At 37.1% G+C, this 17,250-nt stretch overlaps 1 protein-coding gene across 1 annotated transcript in view; it reads right to left on the bottom strand.

The window, feature by feature from the left end:
* LOC124545786 (dynein regulatory complex subunit 5) overlaps positions 1-17,250 on the bottom strand; it is a 99,121-nt gene that overhangs the window by 19,294 nt on the left and 62,577 nt on the right. The window contains exon 5 of the mRNA XM_047124733.1: positions 5,131-5,318. Within this exon, the coding sequence (XP_046980689.1) occupies positions 5,131-5,318 (188 nt within the window). The remainder of the gene's footprint in view (positions 1-5,130; positions 5,319-17,250) is intronic.

Here is a 17,250-nt window from a genome sequence, read left to right as displayed (position 1 = left end):
TTCTGAAGCATCATGCAAGCCTTCTCTCAATACAGGGACAGTATCCTTTTCTTCTTCTTCTTTTTCCTCCACTGAACTCATGATTTCTTCAGGATTCTTTATTTTAACTTCTACATCATTGACATTTTCCATTGTAATTATATCTCCACTTATCACTACATAATTTGCTTGAAGATCATAGAACCTTTAACCTTTTGCGGTATTCCTATATCCCACTCAGATGATTTATTATCCCATTTGGTTCTCTTAACTTTAGGAATATGTGTCATGACCTTTCTTTCACTTATTCTGAGATGACTAATATTTGGTTTCTTGCCAGTCCACAGTTCATATAGTATTTAATTCCCTAAACTTGAGTTTACTGACCTTTTGTACAAATATACTGCACTATTAACACCTTTAGAATCTTTTGTAAAGTTTACCATCAAATAATATAGATTTTGCCTTTTCTACAACAATTTTATTTAGTCAGTTGATGTATAATCCCATGATTTTTCAACACACTGCCAAAACTCAGACAACAGAATTCTTCAGCATTATTTATTCTTCTTATTTTGATTTTCCTATCTCACTGATTTTCAAGTTTTTTTTTTAATTCTTGAAATTTTTTCCAAGTTTCATCCTTTTTCTTTAGAAAATACACAAATACAATTTGGCTAAATCGTCTTCCAAAACAAGAAAATACTTTGCACTACCTAATGATATAACTTCCATTAGTCCACAGATCTGCATTTATAACTTAAAAAGTCTTAGCAGCTGTACTACCTTCATGTGGAAATGGCTGTCTCATTTGATTGCCTTGATTATATACTACACGATTCTGTTTGCTAATACCAGTACTGATGTTAATGTCTTCACACACCATGCCTTCAGTAGCACCACCTTTGAATTTTATAAGATTCTTTGCATTTAAATGTCATAATTGTCTATGAGAACTAGATGCAGTAACATTCCTTAAAAAAAGCTTCTTCTGTCAATATTCAGCTTATAACACCACTAACAAGATCTGTTGCATCTGATTCTTGGTGCCTGTTAAAAATATTACAGTGATCACTACTAAATTAAACTGACTTTCCTTGTTCAACTAATTTACTCACTGACAGTGAATTTTCTGTCAGTTCTAGAGCACATTCATTCTCACTTGACATCGTATAAAGTATTTCCAACAACTTTTGTTAAATTTGCTTCTTCAGAGTATAACACAAGAAGTTCCGTATGGTTTGCTACCACAGTTTTATGCATGCTATCATCATGCACAATATTCTTCATCCAAGTTTTATTTGCGGTGAGATGCACGTTAGTACCCAAACCAACATACCAGTCATTTCTATTAAAAGAACTACTTGTTGCTACTTACCATAAAGAAGACATGCTAAGTTGCAGAGAGGCACTATTAAAAGACACTTATATAAAGCTTTTGCCCACAGCTTTCATCAGTAAAAGAGAGACCACACCCATTCACACACACAGGCATGCACACCTCATGCACATATGACTACCAATTCCAGCATTTGCTACCTGGAGTTTCCAGTGTTCGAAAAGAACCACTTAGAAGCACTACACTGGAGGCATTTGTGGTTCCATTTTGTTTGATATCATTAACCTCATGGTTTGGGCACCTTTACTTTTAAAATATCCTGGCTTTCTGCACTTACAGCAAATAACTCCTTTCTTACCAGAGTTGTCAAACAATAGTTTCAGTTTCTGCTATGAATCACTGCTGTTTTTGCTTCTTTGCATGCACATACAAAGTTGTATCAGCAGTAAGAATTATTTCCACCTTTGACTTGGCATCTACAGATACAACTACTTCTGAGATACATTTTGCCAGTCCTAGGAGAATAAGCATGTTCTTGATTACAAAAGCCCAGTCTCCATAGTTTTCACTCCCTCTCAACTTTGGCACACAAACCAAATAATTTGTCACCATCTTTGTTGGGTAAAATAATTCTTCTATTGAAAGCAGTATCATAGTTGGCTCCATAACATGTTAAAAAATAGAGTTCTAATGCATAAGCATATGCATGTGGATGCTGCTAGTGGATTACTTCTATTGAGAAGACTGATAAACATTATACTGTACATTTTTATTCGACCACTTCATGCTAAAGCAAACTTGTGTACTGTATTGCACTGAGTGATGTATGACATAAGGTATGACAAACATGGTACATGACAAGACACGACACAACACTGGTAAATAGACAGACAGTCAAGTGGGCACATAATGAGATTAAGCAAAGACACTGGTACATAAAAGCAAAGACACACAAAGAACATGGTTCACCCTAGTCCACAGATGTTCATTTGGATGATTCTAACTAAATTTAACACACCCAAAAATAGTGAGCATTATATACAGTAGGTCTTCTCAATGTAGATGTTATCAACCAGCAATAATTTGATGCTTACCATGGATCTCTATGGGACACCACTCCACTCTCAATCTAGTGAAATAGAATGTGGCCAACATAGGATCTGAGTAATATTTAGACAAGGAAGGATTCGATAAATATATGAAGTCAACCAGTAGAATACACATGTGTGGAGTTCTCAGCATTGTCAGCCTTAGGAAGCCTGCTGTATGTCTGCCTCACCCACAGCAAAGTTATCAATAGACGCATATTGGACACTACCAAGAACAATGTACAGGGCTTTTGGATTTCACCTCCCATATCAAGAACAAGTAAATGCACACATCCTCATTGTTGGAAATGAAATTCCAATTTCGTCAGTCCATGATTTCTTTGTGCTGACAAAAGACTGGATCCATGCTAGCTGTTGTGGTGACCCTAGCATACTGTTCTGCTATTGCCTAGATAATGTCAAGTTTTTATTTGTTTCCAGGCTTGTGTAAATGCAGCTGATATTTTGGATCAGGACTGTGTGTTTTAAATCCTCCTCAAGTTTACTACACAGTTGCGAAACTTGTTATTTGTTTAATTGACTTCAGGAACTGTCAATTCATAGTGTAGAAGAGTTCCTCAAAAATCCTTAGAGCTTAAGTGAGGATCATGCAAATACTGTAATCGTTAATATTGGCTTATACATGTATTCAGTTGTAAACGTCAAGTTTCTAATGTGGTTTAATTATAGCTTACACATTGACTTGCCCAGTATATGAAGTGCTGTAAAATTTTGTGAACATATTTTCTAGTTTCTAAAGTGTTTTAATTGTAAGATATACTTTGACCTGTCCAATATCTGATGTGCCGTACTGTACATGTAAGATTTACTGGACCAATAAATACAGTACAATACAATACAATACAAACTCCTTTCATGACATGTTATTGATTTTCTTAGTGATCTGTCTTGCTTTTGTCTTGTAGCCCAAATATGGGGTTATCTGTACTTGGCCTCTACTTGAACTTTTGCAGCAGGGTTCACACATCTGTTCACAGAATGGCAACCACCATTCTACAAAGTGATAAGCTGTGTCACAAGTCACCTTAAGATGTCAATGTGGATTTGTCAGCAACCTGATGTATCATCCTTGGGGGAAGATCTACATGCCCCTTGATGCTGTTACAGTATCCAAACACAGTCACTGTAAAATTGGGTCCCTCTTAGTGCCAAAATGTGTCTTTGTTTTTCACTTGTCCTTACCTCCTATGTGAAGAAGAGTGGTTGGGGATAGAATTTATAATAATAATTATTATTTTTTTTTTAAATGGACCACTTGCATTTTAACTGTCTCCATGTTGTTCATCATTTGCTTGGAGGAGACTGTGGCTATTTTCAGTGAGTACTCTTTTGTGTGTGCCTGTAAACACATTTTAATAAATTTTAGAAACATTTATCTGTTTTATTGAATTAACTTTGGAACCATATTCTTCACAGTTGTGGACGATGTTAAAAAGACTGGTGACCACTGAGCCTTTTGGTTTGTTCACCTTGGAAAATGGAATTTGTTTCATGATTTTGATTTCTATCCCTCAAGAGGAACACAACTATCTCTTCTCCACACTGGAAGGATATGTGAACACTTGACCTAACAGTCACAAGAGCTGCATTCCGTTCCGGCTTAATGTACTGGTTAACCAAATTTCCTGCAGATAACCCATCCATGACATAAACTAGATGTTGACATTTGTAGCAGTATAACTGGTAAACAATGTAAAGATTACTGTAAAGAGAGGAAATCTTGCCTTTGTGTACATTGACAAATCTGGTGAACTGAGTTGAATATAAAGCCGGTTGTTTTGTTTTAGATTCCTACTCACTAATGTCATTGTATTACTTACATCTGTTCCCCCATCACTGTCCCACTTGTCTTCAAGCTGATTAATGTCAAACTTTAAGATGTGTCTTCTATCCTCTCCACGGTGATAAATATATCATGGAAAGCAAATTATGCCCTCTCACATTTACCTGATACTCCTGGTGGTTTCTCTCCTTTATAACAGAACAACTCTAAATCCAGGCCATCTTAGCTTGATGGGTGTTAGCTCTCTCTGGTAGTTCACAAGAAATCTAAACACAGAATACTTTGCACCTGGGTGCTCAATATTTGGCATCAGCTAGCTTACAGGATTATAAAGACACAATGAGAATTATGTCATGTTAATGTATGGATTCACTCACTACACATCTCTGAAGGTTCTTCTTGATGAGGAAATTTACAGAAAGCAATGAATGAATGATTAATCAATGTGTATAGAAATTTGTTCACAATATTGTTCATTAAGGTTTATTGTAATTATCATTTTACTCTTTTCTAACTGATGTATTAGAAAGTCTGATCAGTGTCTCCCTCTAATAACCAATTATTTGACCACACTAACTTTTTGATAGTTACACTCAACCATCATTAACATTTGTTCACTCATAGTTCATTTAGCAATATTTTATAGGCTATGTTCGTTATGATGCTTTTCTTCCTCAACTAGATTTGTCATTATTCTCAGACAGGAGAATCCCTTGCCTGAGTGAAAATAATATTGTATTAACCATTGTCTAACTTCTAACTTATATATTTTTCTTGGCACCCATAACATTTATTTGTTATTGACAATTACTTTCTTGCACTAGATGAATGTTTGATACTAATGTATACTACTAAACTTAACAGTATGAAACAAAGATGCTATCTACTAAAAAAACAAAGACAAATCAGTAGTAACATACCAATCATATTGTTACACAGATTTAGAATATTCAATGTCGGATGAGATTGCAGCAACTTTCCTAAGGCCATTGCACCTGCATCACCCACCAAACAATGTGAAAAATCCAGTTCAATTAGTGTTTTATTGTTGACAAGATGTTGTAGCAGAGCAGTAAGGCGGATGTCATCCAACGTGCAACGATGTAGCCTGTAGAACAAAACTTCTTTTTCAGAGACATGTAAATACACAGTACAGTATTAAATCTTTTGTTATTTTTGTAGGTGTTATGCACCTATGCTCAAATTTTTAAAATATAAATAATATCATTGTGGAATCTTTCATTATTCTGATTCAAATGTTCATTTAAAAGAGACAAATATGGGGAAGTAGGGAAAATAAAGTTGTAAAGCTCAGTCAATGTGATTTCAGTTTTATTTTTAGAGTAATTTTTGTCACTATCAGACTAGAGTATAGGAATTTTACGTGGAGGACACACTTCAGTACAAAATAAACATGACCATGTACCTAACACTAACATATGTTTCTTATAAGTCTCAGATATTAAAGTTATTTAGTTGAAAAATGGCACTTTGAAATAAAGCAGTACAAGTCAAATTACTTTTTTATTGTCCATTTAGAGCAGGTAACACACTTCACCAACAATATCTAAAGACATCCAGTCTCGTCAATCGCAGAAGCCCCTTCATTTATGTTCTACTATCAGTATGCTCCTCAATAGCAATTACTGATTCATAAACACGACATTGTTTCAAACATAAATCACATAATTAATCCTGTGTGCCTTTCTCCAAAATAACTGAATTACTGAAAAATTTGTCTCCTAGGATGTAACATAACACTTTCAACTCTTAATTATCTTTCTACCAAATTCTTTACACTATTTTGCCATGATGCAGCCGCATGTGACAACTCAGTACAGGAGCCCAACAAGGACTCTACTGCCCATACCAAGATGGCACATGAAGACTACCACTGGGGCACTGTTGTCATTAAACAGAAACACAATGCTTTCTCAGAGAAAGGGCACACTGAGCTTCAAAAGTTCCAGAAGCCAGCAATAAGTAAGGAGTGCAACACTCCTTACACTCCCCCTCCACTCACTGCCAGTAGAATTTTTCCAAAACTGTGAGAAAAAAGTTTTTAAAGTCCCCCCTTCCTTTACCTCCCAAGAAAAAATCAAACAAGAAGGAGAAAGAGAGAGAGAGGGGGGGGGGGGGGGGGGAAGAAGAAGAAAACAGAAATTCCACAGAAATTTTGACTTAGCAGCAAGATCCCTACAGAAACAAATAATTGATTCCCAACCCACCAATGGTTTCCTCCTGCGTTGTTATACTATAATACAACGAAAATATCATGCACATACCGCACTCTGTCACCCATAAAACAAAAATTTACAGCAATTCATATTTTGTTTAGCATATTTGATAAGTGGACAGTCAACAGAAATAGCAATGAAAATGGTTGAACAAAGAAATATGATAATTCCTTTTTGTGTCAATTAAGTCTAAGTCTCTGTAACATACACCTTATCATCAATTTTTCTCCTTAAACAGAATACGTTTCTTTTTGTCTAGCTCAACATCACTTAAAATACCTTATGACAGTAATCATGCACAATATTTCACCCCCAGAAGTAGTATTTCCATAAATTCTGGAATTATGATAATGTCAACTGTCCTTTGTATTCGAACACTGATCAGTCTATGCAAAAGGAATGTTACTATACATATAATGGCTGCTCAGTACATAGCAGAAAGCATGAAAATGCAAATTTTCATTAAACTGCAGCTTAATTAGTACCAACTGATTACCTAACACAGTAAAGCATTTTAAACTGTACCTCAGCTAGTATGTTATTCCTCATGTGATATCAAATTAAACTGAACATGAATTTATACATCTAAGGTAAACAACATGACATCAAGGTCAAGCATATTATCTATCATGACATAAAGAATTAGACAATACTTTGTTTTTGTGTGGGTAAAGAAAGACCGGCAAAGAATCTGGTATACAAATATGTAAAAAACATTTATAACACAAAGAAATACAAGCTGAGGATTAGCCATCTTGAACAATACACTTACAAACACATGTCTAAGTGACACATTAATGTTTTGTTACAACACTTTTAGCAATGTACTCACTCAATGGCAGGTGGATGCAGCAACTAATTTTGACATTCCTGCTCCTGTTGAGGATGCCAGGCAAGCTTGGTGAGCACTGATTGCTGCATAATAGCCATCGATGTGGGTGGAGATTGCTGACCTGCATGCAGTCCTTCTCAGCATATGTTGCCATGATGGGAGTACAGGGGGTCCAAAGAACAGTCACAGTTCTGTGCATTGCAGTGAACGTGGCCAGATGGAAGGGGACACTGCATTACATCATAGCTCCCTCCCACTGTCATCTCAGCAGCTCCCCAGACATATAAATAATGAATGGCTCAGTGACAGTACACCCAATTAGAATCATAGCACTGCACAATGGATAACACTCCTACTCCTCTATCCATCAACTCATAAGTTTTGCAATTTAAAAAAAAAAATAAAGTCAAAGAGAAAGAATATTCTACTGTTCATTGTAAAGACAATCTACGTTTCTGCTAGCCAAACATATCTGCAGTACTTTTACACAACCCGTATGTAGATACTAAGAAAGTCACTGTTCATAAATATTTGACATGTCCTTTTATTTGTAAGTGCCACTCAGGCTTTTTGTGGCCATACAACATGCACAATACACCATGCCAATCCCGTCTCCCTTTCTTTCTTCTCCTCTTCCATTCGTAATATATATGTCTTTGTAAAAGGGCGAATGAGAATACACAACTTCAGTTCAGCATAACCTGCTTTGTGCCATTCTGTGCATACGTTTATCCTTATCTGTTCATTCCTTTCTCATTCCACTAAATACTGTGTTTCTGTCAGTGAGTCAGTGGGCTGTAATAATATTGCATGTACCTGTAGCAGTAATTGTGTCTTCTCTTGTTCTCTTTGTGTTTCCTCTCGATTCCCATTACTTCTACTCTGATCCATTTTGTGGAGATCTTCCTCATGCCTGGTCTACTGTTCCAGGTATTGCCCCTATTAAATGATCACGATCTTCACATATTATCCATTGCATCACACCGCATTTGATGTTATTCTCTTTGTACCATACTTCAAAATACTGATTCCTCCCTATTCCCTTTTCCAAAAATTCTGTGTACATTTTCTTACAGCCCTGACAGTATGTAACATTAGAAATGAAATTTAAACTATCATCTTTTGTCATTTTCAATCCGTATTTTTACAAGAACATCTTCTCAAATTCAGCAATGACAAATGTTCTTTTTCTTGCTTTCCACCAACTTCAACTTTCTTCTCACGAGCTTATGAACTCTGACATCTCTGTTTTGAGTCTTGTTTTCATTTTGTAACAGCCAGCTTTATCTCCTCTGCAACAATAATCTTTGCATCCTCTGCCTAAATATTGCTTTTTAAAGTACATTCCTTATCTACTGACAAGACAGCTGAATTTGTACCAAAAAAATTAGCATCCAACTGTGTACTATCATGGGCTGTGCATGTGTCAGCTGTTTTACCATCTCAGATCACACCAGCTGGCTTTCTGCTATGCTCAGAGCTAGATATTTCAGTTAACAAGTTAGTGTCTAAAATTGCTTCTAAATGTGACTCCATAACTAATGAACATTCTGTGAGAATAGGTGAATTTTTCATATCTTCACATACATCTATGCGTTGCTCTGCTTGTCTCTATTCAAACATATTCCCCATTTCCTCTCGAGCCTTCTTAAATGCAGATTTAATTTCTTCCTTTAATTCTTTTGCCATTTTTTTCACTCCATTCATGTTTCTTTTTGACTTTCTTCTAAGTTTTTCTCCATTCTCTCCAGATTTCTGTGGAAATTTCTCTTGATTTTCTAATTTTTCTATCAGTTCTCCAAGTCTTTTAAAATTTCTCTTAGTCTTCCTTTAGAAACACCATTATATACGACAGACTGATAGCTGGGGTTGGCTGTTTTCCTAATAAACACTATCATATCTACAGACTGATACTTGGGTATGGCTGATGCTCAGTTTTACTACAAAGTGGTGTCTCCTGTATTTCTTCTCTTTTTTGCATTCAAGGTGTTGAAGTTTTGCTCACACTTGATTCTGTCATTAGTTCCATGTATACAGATTCTCTCTAAGGTACGTACTCAGATCTGGAATCTTTCTACTTGCACTACCGAATACCCCCTCATTATGGGGCTGTCTTCTCACAACACTATTGAGTTATATTTGCTCCTTTCCTGATATCATTTTTACACTTTAAAGCCGAAAGTATGAAACACATACCTACATAACTCCCACTATGCAAAATTCGTCACACACTACATGATTAAAAAGTTTTGCCTACAGCAGCAATTTCAAAACTACATGCAACTGGCATTATTGCAACACTTACTATTCATCCCTCATTACTGTCTTTCAACTTGCTATTTTTCACCAGAAAGTATACTTTCTGCACAAATAGGCCAATGTAAGGCTGCATACCAAATTAACATTCTTCACTAAAGAGCAGTTGTCCTTTAACGTGTCATGAAATGTAAGGCTCTGACAATGTCTTTTTAGTTTTATTTTTAGATTCATTTTGCAGCTATTGGACTAGCGTATGGGAGCTTTACATGGAGAACACATTTTGTTATGAAATAAACCCGACAATGTGCCTAATACAATGACATGTCTTTTATACTTCTCAAATATTATAACCATTCAGTTGAAAAATGGAAAATGCCACTTTGAAATAATAACAGTGCAAGCAAAATTACTTTGTTTTATTGTCCGTTTAGCATGTAACACACTCCCCTAATCATGTCTAAACACCTGCAGCCTTGTGTTAACCGATCAGCTCATTTCACATTCATTCTGAAATAACCATTGCTGCATTGCATTCCAATACTAATTAAACAGATAATCACTGAGCACAGAAGCCCTTTCATTTATGTTCTACTATCAATATGCTTCTTCTTGACAATTACTGATATGGAAACATGACCCTGTTTGAACCATAGATCTCATAATTAATCCCACAGGCCTTTCCATGAAATAATGAATTACTAAAACACTTGTATTTTATAAAGGTCCATAACTCTTTCAACAAATTTGTCATACTATTATTTGTGACACAGCTGCATGCGACCACTCCAACTCTACTGCCCACACCAAGACTGCTTATGACCACTAATATGAGGCACTGTTGTCATTATACAGCAACACAACGCTTCCTCAGAGAAAGGCATGCTCAGTTTCGAAAATTCCAGAAGCCAGCAATAAGTACAGAGTACAATACTGATACATTATAACATTAAAGATAGCAGTACCTCCTACAAAGTGATGGGTTAAGATTATACAATACGGAACAGATTTTTTTTTTTAACTTGTAAAATTTATGTATTCTTTCTGAAAAGTTGAGGAAACAGTTTTACAGTTTGTCTTCTCTAATCATCCCAGCCACTTGCAAGAAGTCAATTTATTTAATTACTAAAATCCCAAAGCATAATTATCATAGTGTTTTATGTAAAAGACCCTGCTCTCTTACCTTTGTATCTCAAGGACCATTTACAGTATTTGAGAGAGAGTCAGATAAATGAGATTTTTTGCAACTGCTACTACAGTCTCTTTAACAGTTGAAAGAGCCTTTGACCATTTATGCTGCAATTCTTTTTATGAGTTAGATACATGCTTATCTCAACCAGACACTGATCCTTGAGGAATATTCCAGTATGAAAACATTCTCTTTTATAAACAAATCACAGATTCCTAGTGTCTTAAAAAGCCTGTAATTTAGTTTATCTATAACTGAATCTATGTGATGATTCCACTTGATACACAATGTGTGAATATCGTAAGTTGGATTGTAAATTATTAGTATTATTTCCTCACCAGGATGCCAAGATGGGCTTGGTCAGTTCATCAGCAGACAGAGACATCAAAATAGTGAACACAGGTGCTAGCAGGCATGCCAAAACTGCACCAGCAAGGGCTGCTACAAAACTTGAGCCATTAATACATGCTTGGAAAGTATAACAGGATACCACATGAACATTCAAGTGCTCCTATATTTTTTTTTTAGATATCGGAACAGCAAATTCAAATCATTTCACAGTGTGTAGGTAACCTTGCTGACATTTAAGTAACCGATAAATGCTCTTTGAATAACTTCAGTCTAATGGCCTGTGCTGTTAATTAGACAAATGCAGTATATTCAGTTATGGTGTATCCTGGATCTGAGCTTGGGGAGTGGGAGATGGGGAAAGGAGAGGGGCACCACGTATTACTTTCATGGTGAATGGCGGAATAGTTTTAATGAACAGGCAGTTAGAAGTAGTCATAACAAAGAATTAAGGCCAGGTAGGAAAATGGGTTAGTGCAAAGCAGGAGAGTGATTTACTTTTTCATGCCCAGAATATTTCCTTTAAAAATTTTTAGCCCATTTGGCCACATCCAGTGCTTATTTCTTGTCAAATCATAGGTTGTCAAGGGTACGTCTTGTAGGGCAGTTGAGATGTTCTCGAAGATATTTTATGTCCTGAACTTCACCAAAGTTGCATTTGTTGTCCACTTTATTTTTAAGAACCTACTTAATTAAACCTGTTTTGACTGGCACTGTACCTGTTCCAAATCTTCCAGATTCATGTATTGTTGCTATTCATCACTTGTGGGCTCATGTAGCTTGCTACAAGGAATCCCTTGTGAGATTTAAGTCTGTCACATCCAAATGAAGCACTGTGCAGGGGGTGGCACACAATGAAAGTCTCTTTCATTTTGCGTTTCTTCAGTATTTAGGATCTGAGGATCCAGCCACTTTATAAACCTTCCCAAGTGGTGTGAGTTTCACGCATCCTGTTGTTATCCAGCATGTCGGATTTAGACTTGTATTGACTTTTTCTAGTATCTGTGGATCTGATCCATACAGGGCATGCATATTCTGCTGTGGAAAAGCAAATAGCCTGGGCAGTTGTTCTTAGTACAGTTGGTCTGATTCCCCATTTACTACTCATTAGTTTCCTCAGGACGCTGTTCCTGGAGGCAACCTCATGGGGCTTCTTGCATTGATATTTGCATGTTAGTGATCTATACATGACACACAGATATGTCAGTCTGCCTGTGTTGTGGGTTGCTGCCATTCCAAGATACTTTCATCTTTCTGGCTGCCTTTTTCGAGCAAAGGTGGAATGTGCTAACTTGTACCTGTGAGGAGACATACTATTTAATGTGTTTTCCAATTCTACTGCCTCTATGCTCTTTCCTTCTGTGGTAATAGCCAGATCATTGGCATACAAGAAATGGGTAATATTAGTGATGTTGGTTGATCATTTGTGTACAGGTTAAGAGGGCCAGATCACTGTTCTGTGTGAACGTTCTTTCGTTAACACCATCAACATTTCCTGACCTCCAGTGTTTTACAAAACTCTCAGTTTTGTAATAAGGAGTCAATAATTTTTGTGGGCTGATGCTCCCCAAACTGTGTCTTTTTCATAAGTAATCTCTGGCTGACAGCCTCATATGCAGAACTTCAGTGTATCAGAACTACTCACATTATTTGTTTGTTTTCAATCCCTTCTTTTATGTGTTCTTTAAGGGGCAGGATCTGACTGGTAAACGATTTTCTGGGTCTGAATCCACCTTCCTGGAGAATGAGCTTTTGATCTGCAATTAAAATAATTCATTTTTACAGCTTATATGGATGGCATAGGAGAGCAATCAGGACAGTAGTTCTTCAGCTGGCTGCATGTTTCCCAGGTTTCAATAGCACTACTATATTTGATTTCTTCCATGTCTTTGGGATCTTGCACATTTTTAGACAGTGGTTAATGAGTTGTAAAATCTATTGTTTGGCACTACGGCCATGGTGTTTGACCTGTTTTGTGTACATATTGTCGACTTCAGCTGCTTCCAAATTTTCTGTTGAATGCTGTCCATGATTAAGTTCTTTTACAGTAAATGATGTTTTTAACATGTCTGATTCTTGGCTCTGGCTTTTGATAGTTTTTATTTTCTGACATTTCTTGTTGGATTTTCCATTTAGTAGGAGTTGGTGGGCAATCTGACTGTATGTAACTGTAGGGAGTTGCTTGACCATCTTAGGATCACAATTATGTTCCCTGACTAGGTTCCAGGCCACTTTGCTACTGTGAGTCATATCCGTTCTTTCCAGGGTTTCAACCCATTTCCTCTCTACTGACTCACAAATCATTTTCATTAGGGAAGCACAGAGGGACAATGACTGGACACAAGGTAAACAGAGATCTGAAATGGTAGAGCATATAAGAGATATAGAAAGAGGGGAAGGGGCCGGGGTGTAAGGAGGGAAGAAGAGAGGGAGGTGGAGAAAGAAAGAAAGAAAAAGAGAGAGAGAGAATGCTTGCATAGTATGGGGTGGTGGTGGAGGTCGGGGAAGAGTGGTAGACAAAGGCTGTACACTATCTGTATTGGGAAGAAGTGGTTTGACAGTTACAGAAAGGGAAAAGGTAATATGAAACAGTGGGAAATAGGTCAGCAGAGGTTTAGGTCAGAGGGATTGCTGGGGAGATAATTCCCACTTGCACAGTTCAGAGAATCTTGTGCTGGAATGGAGAATGGCACATACAGTAAAGCTGCAGTAAGTAATTTGTGTTGTACTGTGCAAAAGGTTTGTCAATTGGATGGTCAAGTTTGTGGTTTGCTTCAGTTTGGCAGTGCCCATTCATGCGAGTTGGTTGCCTGTCATGCCCACATAGAATGCTGCACAGTAATTCAGTACAGCAGATATCTAACATGGCTGCTTTCACACATGGGCCTGCCTTTTACTAGGTAAGAAATTCCAGGATTGAGGGCAGTATTGGAATAGGGATGCATAAAAATATTCTGTACACTGGTTGGGTGTCAGAACACTACTGTGGGTGATGAGGTTAGGATTTTGGGTAGGATATCACACATTGCAGGACACAACAAGAGGTAGTTGAAGCCCTGGTGAACAATGTGGTTGAGATTTTCGTGGCCAGGGTGGTACTGGTTGGTCAGAGGAGTACTGGTCAGCAGCTAGTTAACAGGTTGACTGGTATCAGAGAAGGAGATGGTATGCGAGATCTGCTTATGGATGAGCAAGATAGGATACTGTGTCAATAAACACTCTAGTACAGTTATCAGTGTATTTTCACTATATGCGTGCATGTGGCATCCATGAGTGGGGAGGCTTGATGTGAAATGTGTGACAGGTGTCAAGAAGAGGTAACGTTGAGGGTTGGTATGCTGGATATGAGCCAATGTACTACTTATAGAGCCACCTGAGAGGTGGAGATCAACATCTGGGAAGGTGGCTCGTAGAGTTCAGAAGGAACATGAGAAAGCTCTCATTATTTAAAACTTGAATAATGCATTTTGGCTTCAAATCTAGGAGGTGTCAGATCTAATTGACAGAAGATACAACACACTTCCAGGCCTTCAGGGCATGGAGCAAAAGGGCAAAAACTGCAGTTTATTGGTTACGTGGTTAGTTATTTGACTTTTTGTGCAACCTCAGCCCACACTAGATTCATATTAGTGGCATGTGGTGGCCAGTCCATGATGCTGAAATCCATATTACACAGCTGCCACTGAACAGCTGTGGACTTATGCACTTGATATTGATCTTACTGCAATGTGAATTTTCCTTCATCACCAGCACTTGCACTGAAGGCTGGAATAAGAATGTACTGCTTGCTATCAAGAGTTTCCTCACTTCTCTAAAGTACTCTCATTTGAAATGATACTTCAAGTGATTTATATTTTGCACTACAGATGCTATTTAAGACATGTAATCCAACGACTTTCTATAGTAAGAGAAGGCAGACTTAGTGTATGATGTATTAGTGATTGCAATGAAAATGAACAAAATGCTATCTCTGAATTTTAATTTTTGTAAGTTGTTCATGACTTGTTTTTATGACTCCCTCTCCCTCTCTCTCTCTCTCTCTCTCTCTCTCTCTCTCTCTCTCTCTCTCTCTCTCTGAGTTGCTCAAGAAACAGACACTTCTCTTTCTCCTGTCTTGGCCATTGCTATGTAAGCATTTGTAATTTTTGTTAATAATAAGTATGTTAACATGAAATTATATAAGTGTGTTTATTTACTTGAGTTTCTGTAAGTACTTGTAACACTTTTTGGAAAAATGGCTTGCTGATAAACAATTAGCAACCATTTTTTACATCTTGTGCAGATTGCTACTAATGGTAGCAAACTATTTCAGAGCCTGCTGTTATTAATCCTCTTCGCAGACCAATGTCTTAGCATGATAAAATTGATGCACCTGCAATAATTATTATTCACACGGCTGTGAATTACAAATTGCGAGTATATTATTAATGCAGCAGACAATGGTTCTATGTCTCTCAATATCAAAATCACAATAATTAACAATATTTGTTCTCTTGTCCATATAATTCTTCCTCTCATCTGAAAGGAAGAGTTATACACTCTGCTTGTAGAAATGCAGCCCCAATAAGAAACCAATCGCCAAGCACTTCTTTTGTCATGCTGCACGTTTTTCATGATGTGTCATCCCTCATGGCCTGTAAACCATTCTCGTTCCATTGTTGCTCGGAGGAAACACCTTCTTAACAGTAAAAAGTACGTTCTCCCATGCCACTCTCAGAAGGTGCTCTGCAGATGCCATTCAGTAAACCGGAACTTCACTAAGTTCCTGATCTGATGGTAGATCTTCATGCTTACAGTCCATCTTCCCTCAGTTTACACTGAACTCTGTCACTGGACTTTGGAAGCTGGTCTCTTGTACCAACTGTCTTGTGTTTATGAATGGAAACTGTTGATTCTTATGCACAAGTTTTCTGTCCTGGTGTCAGCCCAGTCTCTTTCTGCCATGGCTGGAAGCTCTGTTGATAATGCCTCTTTCAACATAGTTCCTCCACCATCTCTTTGCAGTACATGATGTGGCATTACCTCCTGCTGGCATCTCTATGGAAAACCTGCCTTTTTCAATGAGAGTGATGACTATCTTTAACTGAACATTCCCAGTGAGCCATTACAACTGACTGCACATGGTATGTATTTCTACCTACCACTCTCACACTGAAGCCTGGGTAGTAAATAATATATTTCTGTCAAAAGGGGTAGCAGTAGTGACAGAGTGAACAAAGACGTATGTGAAAGCTGTTGCTGCTTATTTTATATCTGGTTGTAAGCCTTTGTGGTTCTGGCCTCTGATGGTCCACTACTCAAAGTTACTATGACATATTTTCAGAAGTCATGGTTCGACTGTTGCCCAAAACATAGACAATTTTTTCTAGCATCTGTGTTCATCTATGCATATCCGGGTGTGCCTAAATTTGAACAAGTTAACAAAAGAAAATGGCAGCTATACCAGGCACGAGTCAAAGTCCAATTTCTTAAAAAATCTGCATCTAAATCATGGATTGGCAAATAGTGGCCTGCAGGTCAGATCTGGCCCACAATTACTTTCACTCTGAAATTTGAGGAAGAGAGAGTCAGGCACTCACACTGTACTCCACTCACGTGCATCTTCGGAAATTCATTATTCTGTTTAGCTTCTGTATAATACAGGTCAATATGTGTAGAATTCAAGTGATTTAGACTTTTAAACTTTTTAAAATGAACAAAGAAATTATGTCTCAATTTGTTTGTTGTTACAGAAACAACCCATGCCTAAGCTATCAGCCATCAAAAACATTTTTGGACAAACATTTTAAAAATGCTTGCTAATAGTGTTTGTAGGTATTAACACACTAAATTTCAAACACTCTAATAACCTGCCTGTGGCCATAAATTACAAAGTCGCTCATAGTTTCTTGTTGACTGAGATTGGCTATCTCACTGATGTATTTTATATTTATATTATTTCTTGTATTAATGTTAATAAATAATTTTTGTCCATTGTGAACATATTAGAACACTGCAAATGTTGAAAACAAAGGTAATTTATAATGAATCAGCTGCAACCAGTTGCTTCTACAGGTGTTTATTTTTCCATGATTACATTCCAAGATGCTTGGCACCCGATCTTCAGGTGTTGACATTTACTTACATGTTGTGGACATTGTTACTTACAGCACTGCAGAATTCTGCAATGGAAGTTTTT

This window comes from Schistocerca americana, chromosome 8, assembly GCF_021461395.2.
Source record: "Schistocerca americana isolate TAMUIC-IGC-003095 chromosome 8, iqSchAmer2.1, whole genome shotgun sequence".
Taxonomy (NCBI): Eukaryota; Metazoa; Arthropoda; class Insecta; order Orthoptera; family Acrididae; genus Schistocerca; species Schistocerca americana.
This window is presented reverse-complemented; position numbering and strand designations above follow the sequence as displayed.